The sequence below is a fragment of the Anopheles coluzzii genome, chromosome 3, assembly GCF_943734685.1.
Source record: "Anopheles coluzzii chromosome 3, AcolN3, whole genome shotgun sequence".
Classification (NCBI taxonomy): domain Eukaryota; kingdom Metazoa; phylum Arthropoda; class Insecta; order Diptera; family Culicidae; genus Anopheles; species Anopheles coluzzii.
The window spans coordinates 46,760,441-46,780,091 of record NC_064671.1 but is presented as its reverse complement, the minus strand read 5'-3'; the positions used below and the strand labels follow the sequence as shown (position 1 = coordinate 46,780,091).

The 19,651-nt window shown below is 43.2% G+C and overlaps 1 protein-coding gene across 1 annotated transcript in view; it reads right to left on the bottom strand.

Annotated features, from left to right (window-relative positions):
* The window catches only part of LOC120957710 (TNF receptor-associated factor 4), a 29,823-nt gene extending 11,099 nt beyond the window's left edge, over positions 1–18,724 (bottom strand). Inside the window, exons 1-2 of the mRNA XM_040380044.2 lie at positions 18,423–18,724; positions 17,468–17,534 (exon numbers count right to left, since the gene is read on the bottom strand). Of these exons, the coding sequence (XP_040235978.2) occupies positions 17,468–17,534; positions 18,423–18,487 (132 nt within the window). The 5' untranslated portion in view covers positions 18,488–18,724. The remainder of the gene's footprint in view (positions 1–17,467; positions 17,535–18,422) is intronic.
* Positions 18,725–19,651: the final 927 nt, after the last annotated feature.

Sequence of the window (19,651 nt, the reverse complement as noted above, 5' to 3'; positions counted from 1 at the left end):
CTGAACAAAACAACCTTCCGAAGGCAAACAAGATAAAACAAGAAAAAAGGAACACGAAAAAACGCATAAATGAAGCGACCCGCCATGCCTATGCTGCACGCCGTTTATTTTGCTCCCAGTTATGCTCTGTGTTGGTGCGACCCGTTCAAACATGTCCGTTCTGGTACAGAGAGCTAGGGCTACGGCGTAGTTATGCTGGGCTCGTTTCTGTCCCGCGCGATTACCGCTGGGAGAGTGCGGAGAGGGCTTTTGGGCTGCTTCCCTGCACACACGTACACCACAACGATCCGCTGTGCATCATCCGTCCCGGCTGCGGACGATGCTTCACCTCAGCGTCCCATTCACACCATTCCCAACCATTCCCCAAACCGAAGGCTCTAACGTTCCAGTGAGTAGCGAAAGGTCCCGTTCCGTATGCTTTTTTTTGCTGCCTGCTTCCACACCACACCTTTTTGCCCTTCTGTGTGATGCGGCTGATGATGGTGGTGCTGGTGCTGTTGTTGTTGGTGATGATCTATGCTATGCTCTCGGCTCGTACGATCGTGTCGCTTCACGATGATCTTTGCCCATCTTGGTCGAACAACCGTGGAGAACAATCTCTTTTGCCCTGCCTGCTACAATGTTCCTCAGCTAAATGATTGTGCTGCGATGATCTGTCTGTTTATTCCGTCCTTCGTGGATTCGATATCGTCCTACAGGCGTTGGTGTTCATTTCCGGCCGCAATAAAACAACCAATCGAAGACACACGGGCCGTTTCTTTGGAACATCTTGTGTTCAAGTGTTCATCAACAAATATGGGAAGAGATTATTACATCGAAGAATGCACTAACGGGAGCTTCAAGTTTCGAAACGGAAATCAAAACATCCTTCCCAGAACAACCCTTCAACTTTAGTCCTTAATCAATATGCGAGGTGTAATAAATTACTTCACAAAATCGTATCAAATATGTTTTATTTTCAATTAATTTATTTATTTTGATATAATATTAAGAAATTTTTTATTGAATATTATTGATTGATTTAAGTTCTTTCCACATCCTGCCCCATAACATTTTTCGCAAGCCATATGTTCCTCTCCGTGGACCTTTATCGGGCTTCCCTCTTTTTTTGCTATGAATGTGATTATGTTTCTCTATCGTGTTGTGCCCTCCCTGAATAGCTGAATTCTAATCGCTTGGAAACAGTTGCTTCAACATGTCGTCAAGAAATGCTTTCACGGACTGAAGGACATATGTTTGCTAATTTTTAACGTACCACGTATCATGCAATGGGAAAAGGCGAGGAAAAATTGTTGTTCAAATCGATACTTCCAATGGTACGGTATTTAAAAGGATTTACTGGTTCTCATTTGGCTAACTTCGTTCTTCTTATCCCGATTGGAAACGAAATATAGAGTGATCGAAATAAACCGGGGCTTTATACCATCGAAACATCTGCGTTTCGGAAGCTGTGCCTTTCGAAAAATGCAGTACCAGCTGGAACGAAAAGAAGCACACACACACAGTTACAGAATGTTATGAGTTGCAGTTTTCATGCAGAAGCATGCACACCATCTGACCACAATCATGAGCTTAACATGGCTTGAAGCATTTCCAGCTTCTTGTTTGCTCTTAAAATGCGGCTCGTTTTACATCATATTTTGAAGTGTCGAACCAAATAATCAAACAGCATCTGTTCGTTCATTTGTTTGCTAAGTAAATCGATATGCTAGCATTGACATTTATTTAGCAAACGTTACATCACTTTGAGGGATAATCAAGCAACCGCTCCACCCAAAAGCGGTTGTGCAACTGTGGTCCACTTTCAAACATTTAACGCACGCATTTCGATATCACATTTAATGAAATTCAATCTTCAATCAGTTTTCAGCTGCTTCATCATCATCGTCATCATCATTTCGCCCCGATAAAGTGATTTGAAATAAGACCTACGCCTTGGTGGTGTGGCATTTTTCGATAGAATTCACCATCTCCGACTACCGAAAAGGTCAAGTGTTGCTTGCCATCTCGGTGTCCAAAAGGGAACGCGTTAGCACGTGGAGCAAGACAGCATTGCTTCGATCGCCTCATCATTGCGCCTACACACGCCCGACCGTGCGCTCCCGAGCGCGACAGTCTAAAGTCTGGTTCTCAGATGTAGAAAGAGCATTACGCAACGTCAACCAACCAGGCTCGGATCAGCCCAGCGAAGCCCTAGGCCGAGGCAAGTGAGCTCCTCGCGAAGAAACTTCCAGCCGAGGTCTATGAATGGCGCCACCACTCGCCGGGCGGATCAACTGTCAAATTATCTATGGGCGCACACGTCGTGGGAAGCGTGGCAGGCCCATTTGGCTGTTGTTTTCTGCTGGCTGTATGCAGCTTCGATTTGGCCAACGGGGTGACAGGCCCGGCTGGGGTGAGCTGGCGTGAAGCTCCAAACTGGTTCCACCGCTTTTCGCTAACACATTTGCACGTCAGTGCACGTACACTTGAGCAAAAATGGTTTGTCGACCAGCGTGAAAGGTGTTGCATGTAGCCAAGTTGAAGGATTTCTTGTGCGGTCTGAGAAATGCTCGAAATGTAATATTCTTGTTATTAAATAATGTATTTTTTGAGATGCATTAATGTTCCAATGCGTTCAACTATTTCCATTTGTATAGATCTGTATCTTTAATTCGTGTGCAAATAACCTTCCCAGCCATAGGCCAGCTCCTCCTTAAGGGCATTGAAGCAAACCAATCCAAACGAACTGGCTCAACCGCACAAGTATGACACTGTACTTTGTCCAGCCGTCCTAGCTCTGCCCAGGTCCGGGAGCATGTTTCAAACCCGAACAAACACGTTTGTTCATGCCTTCTTCTCTCTGAATCACCCACACACACCGAGGCCTGATTCGCCAAGGTAGATCAACTCCAAAGCCGCGACGTAGATCGGCTTTTTTGTTGTTGTTGTGGCTGGTTTTGGTTTACCGTCACGACTCGCGAGAGCCTTTGCCTGTGGTGCGATCGCAGTGGGATTGCGCTTTTTCCGTTACGATCGCCTCCGGGCAAGGTCATAGAAGGCCGCCGTGTGTACCAATACCAACAAAACGCTACGGACAGCAACGTGCACGAGTGCGATGATCGCATCCTCCGGCCCGGAAAGGAGCTGCAGACGATGCAGTTCACGTTGGCTGCAATTGTATTGGATATGGAACGGGGCACGGCTCCAAGCCGTTTCTCTTGACATAGTATCGGAGGATGCTCGACAACGGAGGGTATTCCAGCAAAACGGCTTTTTTGCGTTTCTTCGTTTTCTTTTCTACCTTTCTACCTTTTGCCCGCGTGTCTCACCCGATAGTGGTCTCGGTCGCTCTCTCGCGAAACGGTGGCCAGTGTGCCAATTTCCCAGCTTTTACCGCGATCGCTTGGCACCAAGACGCCGCCACCAAACGAACCACTCCAACCGATGCATTCCTTGGAGAGTTGGTTGTCTTCTTTCAGTTTGTGCGCAAGTTTCGTTTGCTCGCGATTGAGCCGCTTGTCACTGCACTGGGTCGGTGGATGGCCTAGGCCTGGGGTTTAAGACAAGGTGTTGGAAAGTGCCATACGCGAGTCGTTTTTATCCGTTCGCGCAAACGCGGAAACCAACGGTTTGCTGCGTGAGAAAAATGGCCACCATTGCTTGGGTCGGGTTGGCCTGGCGATAGTTGGTGGTTCGTTGCCGCATTGCTTTGCGTGGAATGGAGCGAAGCGTGGAGCATCGAAACGTACCATGAGCTGATCATGTTTGGCATAGCGAAATGGTCGCAAAACTAGTTACCACTTTGTGCGAAAATCAAAGATTGGCGTGGGAGTAGCCTAGGCATTTGCCGAGAGTTTGCTGCAGTCGTCCGGAATGAAGATTGGTTGTATCGTTCGTTTGTCAAAGGTTCCCGTTAATGTTAAGAGGAAAGCACACAAGTAGTAAAGGATAATATTACCCGACATATGACACATTCCAAAACGCAGAGCGTATTGCTTTTGCAAACAATATTATAATGATGGACGGAACCGTCACAGCTAATGATTTGTAGTTATCGTACGATTCGTTAGCAGATTCAATTTGAGCAACTAATTCACATTGCATGTATAGTATAAGAAGAATAAATAAAACGGTCAACATCAACATAACCCGATTTTGTACGAGTTGTTTTTCAACATTCTTCAGATATCGATCGTGGCTTGCCACCGACCGGTGGCGTCCGACGTCTGCATTCTTTCATCCAGTCTAACCGTTTTCTCGTCTGTTATCAGTAAAGCCACCATGGAAGCTTCCTACACTGTCATTACGCTGTCCATACGCTTCCAAGCAAAGAGAATTAGGTGTCCACTATTTGTGCGTTCTCTTCACGCCTAATTTCCTGGCCCGAGACCCGCCACTCTCTCAAACCCCGCTCGAGCTGCTGTTGTTATCTGTTGACCAATTATCGGTTCCGTACCGGGATCAACAAAGCGACAACTGTTGGTGGCACCTTCCGAGTAACGAATGCTGTTCTCCCGAATCTCCCGATGTGCAGTGAACAAAGACGGAATAAAGAAGGTTGGACTTGGCGCATCCGAAACCATGCGGAACCGAACGCAGCAGCACCTTCATCGAAATAGGTGGTTATTTTATGTCGTCTCCGGGTGCATGAAGATGATTGCTCTACCAGCACCACTGCCTGACTCATGCAGGTTCGCAACGGTGGCTAGGGGTTTCAGGCTCGGTGCCGGTTGGGGTTTAAATTCAGGTTCGAAAAATACCACCTCGCTTGATGAAATGTTAAGGTTGAGGTAGGTCTGCCGTACCTTATCACGGCAAGAGACAACTGGGTGAATAGCAAACAAAAAACATCTAACCGTCACAAAAGCACAAAAGCACAAGGTCCGGGTAAGGGATGGGTACCACCAAACCGGTGAGACAAGAGGTGCAGACGGAATCGTTGGTCTTTATCTCTTTTGGGCACTTTGCGTCCTTTCGTAGGCTTTCTGGTGGTTGTCCCTCTGCCACACAGCGCGAGCATACAATCGAACGACGCAAAGTATTAGATATGGATGGCGGCACACTGCCAACGGTTTTACGGATCCATGATTCGGGGAAACATTCTTCTCTCATTCCCTGCAAAATGGCATCAAACGGTGAATACCATTCAATGAGGAGGAACCGACAAGTTTTTTAAGGTTGCATATTAAGCAATTTGGTAGGTTCTTTTACAAGTTTTGTGTGTTAACGGTTAACAAAGGGGCTTTTTTTAATTGTTTGTATATGCTGAATTTATCAAACTTAAACTCAAAATTGAGATATATACAAATAATGTAGCAAAGGACGAGAATTTTTAGATCAAGAACATAAACCCTTTAAGCTTCAAACTGTATTATTTAACTAAAAGTTAAATATTCCAATTTCAAAACCTATCAGACTTTGTCTTTGAATTCCACAATAGCTGACAGTTCCAAAACTACCTATGGTAAAATATTCCAGCAATATTTCATCGTCATGAATGGGTGAAGCAGTGCACATATAGTCCGAAATTTATTGTTTCTTATAGTATTTATTACCTAGTGTACCCAAATTCGGCAAACAATCAACGACCGTTAGTGATTTATGCCTTTTTAAATTGAAATGTCTGGTTTAGTACCCAGACATGCTGTTCCAAGACAAACTTCAAGAGAAAGCGTCTGAAGCTACGGTTGAATTTAATCGGCATCTCCCATTTCGCACGTTTGTCCATTTCGCACGAGATGATGCAACGTTTGTGAAATAAAAGTGGAAGAATTATCCGCCACATTCTACGTTCGAGGACGAACAATGATGCAATCATGCTGAGGATTGTGTGGCATCATCTTAAAGCTTCTTTCCTTTTGTTATTTCGTTGAAAAATGAGTAATCAATGCCAAATGAAAGACTCTTTTAGCTTGTACAGTGAAAGCATTTCATCTCAATGTGAATATTTTGTAAGTTTTAATAACTATTGTTAAAATGTTCCTCACACCGATCTAAAATACACAAATGTAACCGATCCTGGAATTCTGACCGTTTTCTGCCCAAGCCTGTGACTAGCTCTGCATATATACACACAGTGCAGGAAGTGGTAATTTGTACTAATAACAGGAAATCATACTGCCTTCGCCTTCACCGCACAGAGCTGAAACGTCGTCTGTGCCGAAAGAGCAACCCGTTCGTTTGTCTGAGCCCGGTGCAATGCACTTGAGCTGTGCGGCAACCAAACAACTCCAAACCGCAACTCGAAACCACCGCTCACGAAGAAATGCAGATGTTGCGAAATGTGCGGCTTTCAGCGTTCTGCGAAAGTCCGGCCTTGCCTTCCCCGGGACACATCGATCCGGTCGCTCCGTTCCTTTCGGTCGCATGAATGAAAACTGCTGAAGGGCCGTAAGTGCTATTATGCTTGTGTTTTGTCCATATTCGTTCGATTAACTTAAGCATTGCCAATTTTTGGCCAAGCCTCTGCTTCGAGGTAGAGTTGGCGATCGCACACATGTGTCTATAGGGCAAAATTTGAGCCAAGCTGATGACACAGTCGAAATTTTCAACCAAGCGCCAGTGAGGGAAACGGGAGGCACTGTCTTCGCCACGCGAAATGGTGAGACGGACGTTGGAAAGGGCACAAAACTGGCTGCCCCAAAACAACTTGCCGGGCTGCTTTCGTTCAAATTACCATCGACAGCTGCGTCGAACATTCCATTCATGTGAGCGCTTGCGGGAACGAGAGCTCACATGCGTCGTTTCGTTTCGACACGAGCATGTACAGAATTAACCTTCAAAGGTCGTATTGGCGTTTTGCTTTTCTCACTCCCCATGTGTACATAGGGCCATGGGGGATGAGCAAACGAAATATAAAGCAAGAGACAGGATTACCAAAGTGATCTGGCCGATTCAAACGCCAAGATCGCCGGCATAGCTTTCACACGACAAAACGTTTTGTCGAGAATTTTGGAAGGAATGCGGAATTTGAATGTGATTTCATTGATTTTGACCATAATGTTAGATTTCCGGTAGATCATTAAATTAAACCACAGAAATTATTACATCTGCTTGTTTCCGTTCATTCTGGAGCAATGATCCACTGACAGAATACAGATGTACAAGTTTAGTAATGAAAAGAGTATAATACTTTTACGTTTTAAACGCTGGAAGCAGTTGGCAGGAGCTGTCTGCGAATGATAAAAACGGTTAGAGTTTTTCATAGCGTGACCGTTATTGAGGGCTTTGCGAATATCTACAAAATTTGCTGTTCAGCTCAGGAGCCACCTGCTCTTATATGTCTACCAGCGGGACGGTTAAACCATCTGCAAAGTATTGGGGATACACTCGAGTCGCTAGCACCTGCTCTTACTAGCTCAGCATTACTTCCTTTAGCATGATGAAACCATCCCAAACGTTGGAGACTGTTATCTGCTTCGACATGAACAATCAGTTTCATCACTGTGAATAGTTTTGCATTTTTCAAACTCAAATATTACGATGATTGTTTTTATAACACTTTAAGTACCAGTTTTCATTTTTAGGTATTTTTTTCAATACCACAATATTTTACAAGTTAATTTTTGGAATAGCATCAAATCTATTCAAAAACTCGCATTAACAACACGAATATTTGAACATTTGAACAATGATGGTCCCTACTAAAATTCTTGTTAAGGTTTTGAACTGCTGCTGATCTCCTCAAATGATCTGGCATATTTACTAAATCGCTTTCCAACAACGTCCCTATGCTCGAGCGGTATGCTACAATTCTGTCCGGCATGATCAATTCCCCCTCAAAATGGGTCTATTTGAATTTCACGGACATCAAGATATTCAAAATACATCTGCTCGCGTATGCGTTTGGGTAAAAAAGAGGGATCTATTAATCACCTTGGCTTGATTAGTGTGAGTCTATCGAACGGGTGCCTCATCAAATGAAGTTTTAAGTCGTGTAGGCATATGTAGACAAAATGATGGGAACAGTGCAAGATGAGCAAAGAGCTATCAAGTAATATTAGAAGAAGAGCTTATGGAAGAGGTAATGAATAGGTAACTCGATTTTTGAACAAGCTCTAGGAATATATCAATTGTAAGGATTGCTTAGCTGTACTTTTAACTTTTGCAAAATGTTTTGAAAGCTGTTTCATTAATGCAGACATTCGTTAAATTCCTGAACGTAATACAACTGAACTCATTACTGTTACTAGATGAGTGCGGTTAAAATTTCGTTCGCATATTGTACGATCTTTTCAATTTAACGACTTCATACATTCGTGATTTACGTTTTGCATACCAGTAAGTATTTAATTCGCAAACAATTGCTCCTAATTACTCTAGGTCGAGTGTATAGTAAGACATGCATATTTCCTTCGCACCAGATCAAACAAAGTGAGTCGAATTTCCCCGCCTCGCTCGAAACATAGCCTAATAACCTTCGGGAGCGTGATTCCTTGCTTTATTAGACCAAAACAAGGGAGCAGAACCTCACTGGACTGGACTGGGGCAAATATTTTCTCATGAATTGGTGTTGAAGATGATGAGACGGGAAAATGAAAAGATCCTCAGTCGTAAAAGGTGACTGTGAAGAGAAGGGCGAAGCACTCTCAGCATAAACTAATTTGATTTTCCTTAGCACGAACAGGAACGACACATGCATATTCCAGCGTACGGATCATCGCTGTGGTTAGTATTCATGCGAGCCCGAAAAACTAGAAAAGCTAAATGATGATAATAATCAATAATTAACGATTCGGTATGCAACTTTTTGAAACGATCTGCCGATCCGAACTCGGTGAACTGTGGTTCTTGCTTCTCCGATTACTCTCCCGGTTCTGGGGAATGACGGATGATTTGTTTGATTATTGGTATTTCTTTTCTTCGTTTGTGTGTTATGCTTCGTGCCGGGATGATCCATCCATCCCCGCGCGAAGAGATCATTTCCTTACATTGTTCTGCCGGAGCAGTACGTGTTTGAGACTGGAGCAAAGGATTTCACCAATTGGCTGTAAACTGTAGGAAGATGATCTTTCCGTCGTGAGACAGCAATTTCTCATTTCAATCTGCGGAATTCGTCCCAGGGTCTAAGGTTCCCATCGGCGGCCGCGTCAGCTGGACAGAACGTCCGCATTCTTCGCGACGAATAATTGACCGAATAGTTTACCGGAGCTTACGTATGGTAGGAAGTGCGCAGGGTTCGGTCTCATTAAGCTCACCGTTTTTGCGCAATGGTGTGGTCGTGGTTTTGCCGAAAAATTACCCTCAAACCCGTCCCATCGACACGGTCAACGGAAGTAAATTATTTTGGGGCGAAGAATAAGAATGCGTGCCCTGCTCGACCTGCTCGACACGGGACGAGACGAGTGAAAGTGTGTAGCATTTGAGCTTCCGACCAGACATTCAGCTGGGAAGCATGAACGTCTACGTTCACGCCAAGGCCTTCGCCAATGTCGACCGCGTAGTTGTTGGGATAGTGTTCGTTTTGCTTCTTCTGCTGTTAGTGAATTTCTTTTCAAGCACTCCCTTTGCACCAGTGCCACGCATTCGGCTAAATTCTGTTAGTGTAACTACCGAGCACCGGGAATCGTTGCAAAAAAGAAACTGAACAAAAAAACCTGTACCCATGCACAACGGCCAACAGTGGAAACCGGAAAGGTGAGATGATTACAAGCAGAACTAGCTTTCTTTCCTGTCACTGGACGACATATGCATGGCTTTGCCATAGCGCTTGGAAACCCAGCGAAGGCTTAACGATGCAACGAAGTGTTCGTTGCTACAGTCGGTCAGTGGACTTTTGGGTTGAAGAACCCCATCGATTTGCGCTGAACGAAATTAGTCAGGCTCAAGTAAATTATATAATACGGCAAAGGTTTGTTCATTAAAAAAAGATCCATATCAACGGAAGTAATATAATATCCAATCAATCACTTAACAAATACCAATAAACAAATATCCAGAATATCCATTATTCTTATTTATGTGAAGTATTTTTACGATTCTTTTCAATAAAAATGCTCTTACAGCACTTTTTATAATGTTTTAAAATTTACAAACACCAATACTGTAAGAAATGTAGCTGCAGAAACCTTCCCCTGTTTATTGTGTGTGGCTATAAACAGATCAATTTACAGGCAAACATTAATTCTTGCATAACAAAGCATTACTTAGAATCTGGTAAAGCTAGTGTGTCTAACGTTGGATCATTTGTCACAAGCTGACGAAACGAAGGTGGGCATCCTAGCTTGGAATTCTATACATACAGCATAGAACAGCTTCAATAGACTAAACCTCTCGACAACTTACCGTTGTGTGTGATTATTCTCCATGTTCAATAGGCCTCATGACATTCAGCCTCACAAATGTTGAATATTAATTATCTCACATTAGATGTTACTGTTTGAATGGTGTAAAAGGGGTTCACCGAACCATACCAGTGCATTCGTTTGTAGGATTAATACAGTTCAAATTCAGAGGTCATTGCTCGACCATACTGATGCTTGTGAAGAGAATTCTGTGGAACCCGTTGACCGTGCTCTTTGACACAGAACCGTGTAGAATGGGATTACATAAGAAAGATCAGAGGCTAGCTTTTATATGTTGAGCTTGGTAATGCCAACGGTTTGCTTTCACTCAATATTGAGTTTCTTGTAAATATGATCGCTAAAAATCATGATTGTTGTAATTCGATAATGAGCAAATTGAATTTTAAATCTAAAATTTTGTTAATAACTTGAAACACTTCAATAACCATTTTAAACAAAGTACACTTGCATCGTGTATTGCCCAACGCATTAAAAGCATCAAAGGTCGAAAGCATTTTTCAAAACATTCCTATCTGTCAAAGGAGCTGAAGCAGATGTTGTCCTCGCCACGTTCAATAGATTCATTCTATTTTCGATCCCAACGACGACCCGATCCTTGCTTGGCACTTTGATTTAGGTCGTGTTCGCTCCTTTTGCTCCTTCCATTACGCTTCCTCCATGCCTGCAGCAGCAGTGCACTTTAGGCGCTTGTGTGCAATCTGATCAGCCAAACCAGATCACCGAAAGGAAGATGTGCTTCGTACAGGGCATAACAAAACATACGCACATGCGCACATAGAACACAGGGCAAGGATTTTCAACAGGAAACCACACTCTATGCAGGGGTATGGATAACATCTGCCCTGTTTGGAACATGATCGTATTTTATAGAGTTTCTTTTCTGTTGTGTTTGGGTTTAATTCTTTGCCCTTCCTTTGGGTGCTCCATTCGTGGTGGGCTGCTTTTCTGAAATCTGTTTGAAAGGACGGACATTCCAGCATCTTGATGCTCTACTCACATCCTGTCAATGTGTAAAACGTGCCAGAGGATTTTACGATCGTTTTTTTTTCTTCTCCATTTTGTCGCACTTTCCATTATGACGAACCGACAAAATTGTAATTCGATCGGAAGAAAATCGGTCCTTTGGGTACCGTGCACCGATTCAAGTTTACTTCCTCTTTCCGTGACCACACTCTTTTTGCGGAAGTAATAATGCATCGGAATAATCAAAGAAATAAATTTAACATCAAGCTGCATTGGCAGCGTCGTTGGCTCTTGAATGAAGCTGTTCTCGTAAGTTGGAAGCAGTTGAACGTTTTCATTTCCTGCTCACTTATTTCGTTTCAAAAGTCAATGGTAAATTTAAATAAATTTGCAATATTGCAATATCCAGGCGTATGATCTATTCGCAAAACTTCCCTTTGCAGATAATGAATTGTAAACATTTAATCTTTTTAATCTCCTAAGTCATACAAATAACTCGTTTACGATTATTTGCTTGTTTGTTTAGCCAATTGAAACCATCAAAATGAAAGATTAAACCTTCAAACTCTTTCGTGGAACAACTAATCACTCTTGAACGTGATTATTCTTATCCTATTAAAGCTTTGCCGATATCCATTCATAGATTATTCTTCGCTTTTCGTGCTAACGAAGGTTGGGTACAGTGGTGCAAAAATTCAACATTATTTTAACAATCAGCATCGAGGACAAACCACATATGCTGTCCAGATTTCGACCCTTTTCACGAAGGAAGTGTGAAATAGCACATCGTTTGCATTGCCCTCCTGGCATGATCCTCCCACCCAACAGTGTAAGCTGCATTGCTGTGTGTATGATGTCGTTGGTTGGTTGAATGGCTGCGTCAGATGTTGTACGGTAAAACTTTCCCGATTTTCCATACCACATGTTCAACACGTTTGTTGAGCCACCCTACACTGCGCTCCACGCCAGATCCGTATGCTGGATAACAATTAAGGGATTTTTTTAAGTTCGTTCGACCTACTCCATACGGCGCAGCAGGGCGTGTGCATTAGCTAGGAAGCTCAAGCTGCTCCTACTAGACGTTTATGCTGGTACGTACTTCAAATCGGCCTTTTCAACAGTCTGTTGGTCTTTCCCTGCAATTCATTTGGAATGACTGTTTGAATGAACGAGCCACTTGAGTTATTAAAACTTTGGAACATTCAGCCATTACAATCTTCTCACAATTTCGTTCGGGAAAAGCCAACTTTTCGTTAGCGCCACCACGTGCTGATCGTATGAAGATCGTAAAATCTAGAATTCCCGTGTTGGACGATGTCATTTTTGCTTAGAAACCAATAAAACTCCCAATACCGAACGCTGTTTAAGGAAACGATTAAATTTTATTGCCCGATCTCCTCTCACAGTTGAAGTATAAAATTTGTTTTATTCGTCGGACTGCACATGGCACCTTGAACGAGACACATCACCCTCGTTAAGCTAATATTGAACAACGGTTGCATCTTTTGAGTGTTGCGTGAGCGATGAAATTCTCGCTGCATCATTTCTTACAATTAGACCATATTCATCGATTGATGCACGAACGTTATAGAGAATCCCCGATGGCAAACGAGATCGTAAAACTCATTAGCTGGAATTAATTTTACAGCGAAAGGAAATTTATTGTTCATTCAAGTCATTTTACGTATATTATTGAAAGTGTCAATTAAAGCCGTTCTCATAATATATGTTTAGTATATGATACTTGAATGAACATACATTCGATATTTAATTAAAGTTGCAAAAATGTGACAAAATTAATTAATCCTAAATTTGTTTCAGAAAATAAGTCGAACAGTCGAATTTAGAATGCATTGTATTAAAATTTCAATGTTCTTTCTCATTTTAAAGGTTTCAATGAATTTCAGAAAAATACGAAAATATTTTCACTCGCTGACCCAACCCGCATGACAATACGTTAAAAATTTGAATATCGTCATGTGCTTTCAAATCTCGTTGGCATTCGTTGCGCAGGATACAAAGGATACGCGTATTTTGCAGCTGTTGTTTCTCATTGAACCATATCTGTTCTGTTGATTGCGTTTCTGCGCTAACGCTCAAACCCACCTGCAGGATTGCTACTCAGGGTAGCATGCGCAGTGTGTGATCTGTAAACGAGCGTGCCGAATAGTTGGGTTCCCCCTTTCAAAGCGTACTCTCTCTCTCTCTCTCTCTCTTACTCGATCACCATAGACCACGAAGTTACGCCTCAAGTGCTTCCGGGAGTGCCGGAAGAGTGTGTCACCCCCGTAATTTGGATTGCACCAACGTCAGCCCCTTACTTGGTTTGACTTTGACAGGAGCGGGGCTCGCTCAACTGAAATGCTCGGTACGGTTCCCCTGCCGAGACTTATGACCATATGTTCACCGGCCCACGAGAATATTTGTCGCTCGTCGACGGATACAAACAACCAAATGTCCTTTGATGAAAAAGTAGGGGTCTACTAATACTTTCCGCACGCGTGTCGGAAATCAACAGGGTGTTGTTTCCGGTCTGCGTTTCCTAGAACGAGTGATTATGCCCTACTGTCACAGAGTTGTAGGGTTTTTTTGTTGTTGTTGTAAAGTTTGATATGCCAACCCCCTAGATTGTTGCCGACGCTTGTATTTTGCACGGTGAAATATTCTGCGCGAAGGCATTTATCATCACATTCCCTAATTTTACCTTTTATTGGAGGGGCAACCCTCCTACAGCGCAAATTGAAACCATCCAAGACCCTAAATGTGCGGCTTCATGCCAATCGTGTACCCCATTGGCATGCACGGTGAAATTACATTCTGCTACTCAAAGAACCGAACCATGTGCTAGAAGCTTCCCTGCTGCAACTTCTACCGATGGTTGAGTGTAGTTGTTGATGGATATTGACGTCTGGTATGAAGTGCAAAACTGAAGCTTTGAATTGGTGCTGTTGTGCGAGATTTTGTTGCACAGCAAAATCTATAGGCGTTTGGAATAATCGAAGCGTAATATTACGAGCCAGTTGTAGCATATCCACCAGACCGCATAAAATGAGCCATTAAGCGGGTTTCTCGAAAGGTGATAGGAAATGCAATAAAGTACATCCATAGAGCAACACAAGCAAAGACGTACTGCTCTTTATCGCTAACCGCAAAGGGTTCGTGAACTCCAAGCTGCATGAACATAATTATACTTTTTACTACCACAACTGCATTCGTTGGACGAATGCGAACCCGACGATGCAGCGAGCTCAAGAACATTTTCTCCCCTGTTATCGTACTAAATGGAAGGGAACGGAAGAAACTAAGAATGCTAGTTATAATCAGACAAAATCAGGCAAGCAAAAATACAACAAAGCATTGCTCAACTGTGACGAAACGTGCAATATGCTGCAATAGTGCAGTAAGCATTTTGCCTTAAGTTACAGTCCAGTAAGTTCAGTTTACACTCAATGCTTTAGTCTCTAAAATGCCAGTTAAATTTTGAGTGCTATGTACAAACAGGTGTTTATGTTGCATTATAGTTTAGTTGACAATTCTATATGCCTAAATCTGTACAACAAAAAAAACTGTTCCTATTGCATAATTTCTCTGGGTTTTTAACCTTTTGATGTGACTTCAAGCTGTAGGCAATATTCCTATTTCCGGCCATCCGGCCAGAACCCAGAAATTGAACGACATAGGCATCGTTCTTCAACTAATGAGTTTAACAGAAGCGTAACCGACAAACTTCTTAGCTATCGCATCATAGCTCTGGTTTAAAAGGTTTGTATTTTATTTAGAGACCCAATTTAAACAAATCGTTTGGAAAAGTACTTGAGGCACTCTTATGTTAAACGCGGTACAAAACGTTTGAACCCTAATTTTGCTATAGGAGTCTACATCCGGTAGAGCACGTGTTTCGTCCCTGTACGTTTGAAAAGAAAATTATTCTTTTGCTGCATTTGAGTTTTCATGGTTTAATAAATTGAATTTTGATTTCTGTGTTATTTAGCTACGACTACCAAAATATTATTTCATATATGAATTATATTAACTATGAGCATCGTACGCTTGGTCCATTTGAACCTCGCACATCCTTCTGCCAACCCACAAACGCATACGAGCCGCATCTTGGGCACGTGCATCTGCTAAACCGTTTATGCAGCGTTTACTTAGGTTTAAAGCTTCCAATGTAACTTAATATTATTGTTTGGCTTACAATTCCCTAGCGGTAGAGTGGGTACGTCACCCTCCTAGCTAGTTTGATTTTAAATGGGTTCAATCCATAAATCACTACAACGATTCTTACCCTTGGGTAATTGCACCATTAGAACCAACCGAAAGCTTGTTTGCTTTTCGTAAAGGTTGTGTTGCATTTGACATAGCTTTGTAACTGTTCATCAACCAAATGCGTCATTCGATCTGTACCACTTGCACGGAGAGGAAACGAACGAGGACAAGTATTTTTTGGCAGAGTTCCTTTGGTTTAAATCTAATTGTTGTATTTACACCGAATATACTGTTCATTTCATTGCTCGACGTGTGTAGAGTTTGAGCTGCGGTTCTGAAACCGCTTTCTAAATACCGTCTTAATTTCTAAACTCGTTTCAAAAATACCATAACAATCTTTGAAGAGAAAATCATCACCACATTCTTTATTTAAATGTCTTCTGCCCATCATAATCCGTAAGCGATTGTAGATATAAGGGCAGGAAAGTTAATTTTTCTTTTCATTAGAGTGATTCAAATCAACCATTGGATGCTCAGCTCAGATAGCCACATAGCAACGAGTGCCTTCAAGCGAGACACCTTCCTCAAGTTCTTGTAGACAAAAAAAACGCCACATTTTGAAACACAGATCCTAAGTCTTGACCGTCGGCCGCCCGGAAGCGCCCGGACTGCTCGCGTAGGAGGTTTTAATAATGTAAGCTATTTAAATTAAATGTAAAAATGGTCGCCAAGCTGGAAGGCGCGATTGATGGCGCGCGGGGGCGTAGAAACGAATAACGTTCCCACACATTGCGAAAGAATGTTCGACTTACTTTTAAAAAAAGCAGGAGAACAACGTTTCCTTCAAAACTTTTCCAAAAATAACTTTAACAAAATGTTACGCCGTTTTGACACAACAATGGCACATGAGGTGTTTTGATTTGATAAATTGAAGCAAATTTGAACTTTGCTTAGCTTTAGCGCACAATCTCTGTGTGGCAATGTAATGCTGCTAGCTGATCGCACGTAGGCATATTCTTGGTATAATCCTACGCACGATCCCAACTGCAAAGTTTCCCGCCACAGTCTGGGGAGGCGACCAACACACACAACAAAAAAAAACCGTGGGAAATATTCTGGATAGGAATTTCCATTGTCGTCCAAACGGGGCTGGTGCTGCTGTTGCTGCTAAATTTGTGGTCGGACGCCACGGTGCCCAGACCGCAAACGTTGTTGTTTTGCCTGTAGAAGTAATGCTGCTCCCATCAGTCAACAGCTTTTTTAGTGTAATGTCTTTATGTTCACATGTCACCGTTCCGTGACGTATATCTCAGTACCCTTTGTTTTGAGTGTTTAAGATTCTCGTAGAACGTCGATGTTACAGATAGGGGCCGAGGGTGAGCATACACAGCCAAGCTGCTGTGCATAAATTAGATGCCACAACAAAAAAGCACTGCACTAAAATCAAAACTCGGCGTGCCTGTGTGGCCGTGTGGTAATATCTTTCACCCTCAGTTCGCAGCCCCAATGTTTGCAAAACAGCTGCTTCCTCTTTTGGAGTCTTTGTCAGAGTCAGTGGTGGTCGGAGGGCTGTTATTTTGTCCAGCAGCACCGATGGTTGCATTTGACTGGCTTCGGGTGCCGTCTTCCGGCATGCTGTAATTAACTCAATTTGACCTTGTTGAGCTTTTATGGGGCCCTGGGGAGCAGGGAGCTAGGAGCTTTTAGCTTGTGGACGACACAGGAAGTACTTTCGAAATCCTATATTTCCTCTCCATCGTAACATATTGCAAACCAATCAGAACACGCACAAAGCTCTGCTTTCCGCCTTCATCCCGCATACGGCTAGCTGTCCCAAAGCTTTCCTTTGTGGGGTTAAATTTCCTAAAAGTGATGGCCCGCGGGAGGTGCATGATCTTCTTATAAGCCGCTTCTAACCCTTCAAGCTTGTCTGTTTCACTCAAGCCGTTTCGAGTCGTTTCACTTTTGGGACCCCGCAATAAAACGGTACGAATATGAAATCAACTTACCGTGGCGTAGTCCTTCTGCGATGTCACCATATTTGGTACCGGCTGGCTCACGATTAAATTATTCTCTCTGCTCGCGGTGGACAGGACCGCGTAGGTGGACAAACAGCATTGCGAGACGTTCGTTTCCCGGGCGTTTGATGTGCCAAAAGGTTGTGCCAGTTCATGACGATCAGTTTCGGATCAGCGAACGCGGGACCGCAGGAAAGAAGATGAATGGAAATCCATTATTATACTTTTTTTTTTATATGTATATATTGTTTGGGTTAGCTTGAGTGTGAGATGCTCTGTGGCTCTGCGGAATATGGAATATTTATTCTTTTTTTGCGTGCTCGATCAGCCCGCTTCGCCTTAACGATCGCCCACCCGAACTGCCATGTATGATGCAAAGGCACAAAATTATCTAGGCATTTATCAACGCACCAAACTGTGCTGTTGCTACGAATGGGTGTAGGATTGTGGTAGGAATCGAACCCGATCGATTGTAGAATAGTGTGAACTAGTTTAGTAGCTGCTATACCTGTTTCAACCATCACTAAAATACCATTCCAAATTGAGAGCACGCGTTAGAACGAACCTGTTAACTAGTGTACATTCCTTTAACTCCTACGTGATGACTATAGTGATGATGTTGCCTTAATTGTCAAGCAGCCAAATTAAGGCCATGGCGCAGCTCTACACAAAAGCTATTTTTCAACAGCGAAAATATGCAAATGCAAACGACTTGCATATTTAAATCTCCCTAATGAACATTGTGACATGCAGGGTCCATATTTTCGATTAAAATTGTGTCACGAAGCAATCTCAAATAGTTTTTTCATCGTTGTGGGAGTTTGTGGTTTATTATGGGTTCATCACGAATGCAACAAATATTAGGAACAAATCGAAATAAAAATTTAGGAAATGGCTCATCTGTAACACAACCACCATACTTCAATCAACTTTGCGTTAAATTTACCTCATAATCTGTATCAATTCCGAGCGGATCCGCGCCGTATTGGACATGTCTTCGAGTGCTGACATTTTCAACCTTAACCGCACTGTTCTACACACAAGTAAAGCACACCTTACAACATACACACACACCCTCACTAACTCGCAACTAACACACTAACACACAAAGTCCAGCACTAAGTGCAGCTCCCGATGCGATTGGCACAGGTTGAACCCAATATCCCAATAGCGTATGACCGAAATTTCACCATCAGCAGCGCCACCGTGACTGCACAACAGGCGATCGCGAAGAATAGTAAACAACTGATGATTGTGGCATTGCAGCAGGCGGTGCACACGGGCCAAGTAATACGGTTGTTTTGTTGATGCAACCGAGAGAGCGGGTTCATGGGTTCATGTTCCTGCACGCAGCGTACCACACCGACACCACGACAGCTGCAGCGCTGGTTTGCTTGCGGCCGTGTCTCTCGGTGTGCGATTACCGTTGCAGAAAAGTTGCAGCCAGTGCCAGAGCCACCGATCTGCAAGACAACAAGTTGCCGTTGGTTGGTTGCGTTGGTTGCCACCAAGTGCAGTGCAGATTGTACATAAGCAGTTGTGTCGCCTCTGCGCGAGTCTCCCCGCGTGTGCACCGTGGAAGGTGTGTTGCGCTAGGGACACAGGTGCGGTCAAAATGAAGCCCGCACGAGAGTGGAATGGAATATGCTTGGAATGCTTAGTAAAAGTGACTTTTGTACCATACAATATTCACAATCCACAAACACTATTAGTGAAACGTTTTTGGAATCGATGCACTACATCAAGGTGTGTGAAACGGTACCATTTTCATGGCAAGCGCTGTGTGTGCAACGATTTGATCATCACTGTAAACCGTACATTGTGGTTATGCGTATGCATTTGTCGCCGATGGGTACCTGCTCTGTCCCGATTCCCTAGACTCGTTCCTGAGACAATGTCCATCCAATCCAACCATCCATCCATCCATCCATCCCATCCGTGGATCGTCGTACGCGCATCATCTTCCACACGCACCACCAGCACCACCACAGTAATAATAATTCCCATGTCAAGCGTTATTATACTGTATTTATACTCTTTCTTCGCTAATTACTAGCCGGTTGGTGTACCTGCTCTCGACTGCACTGCGCTCAGTGTATGTGGTGCCCTTTTTTCCTGCAATGCTGTGCCACCTTTCGCAGTGTATGTACTTACGGCACACGTTCTGTTCTTTGT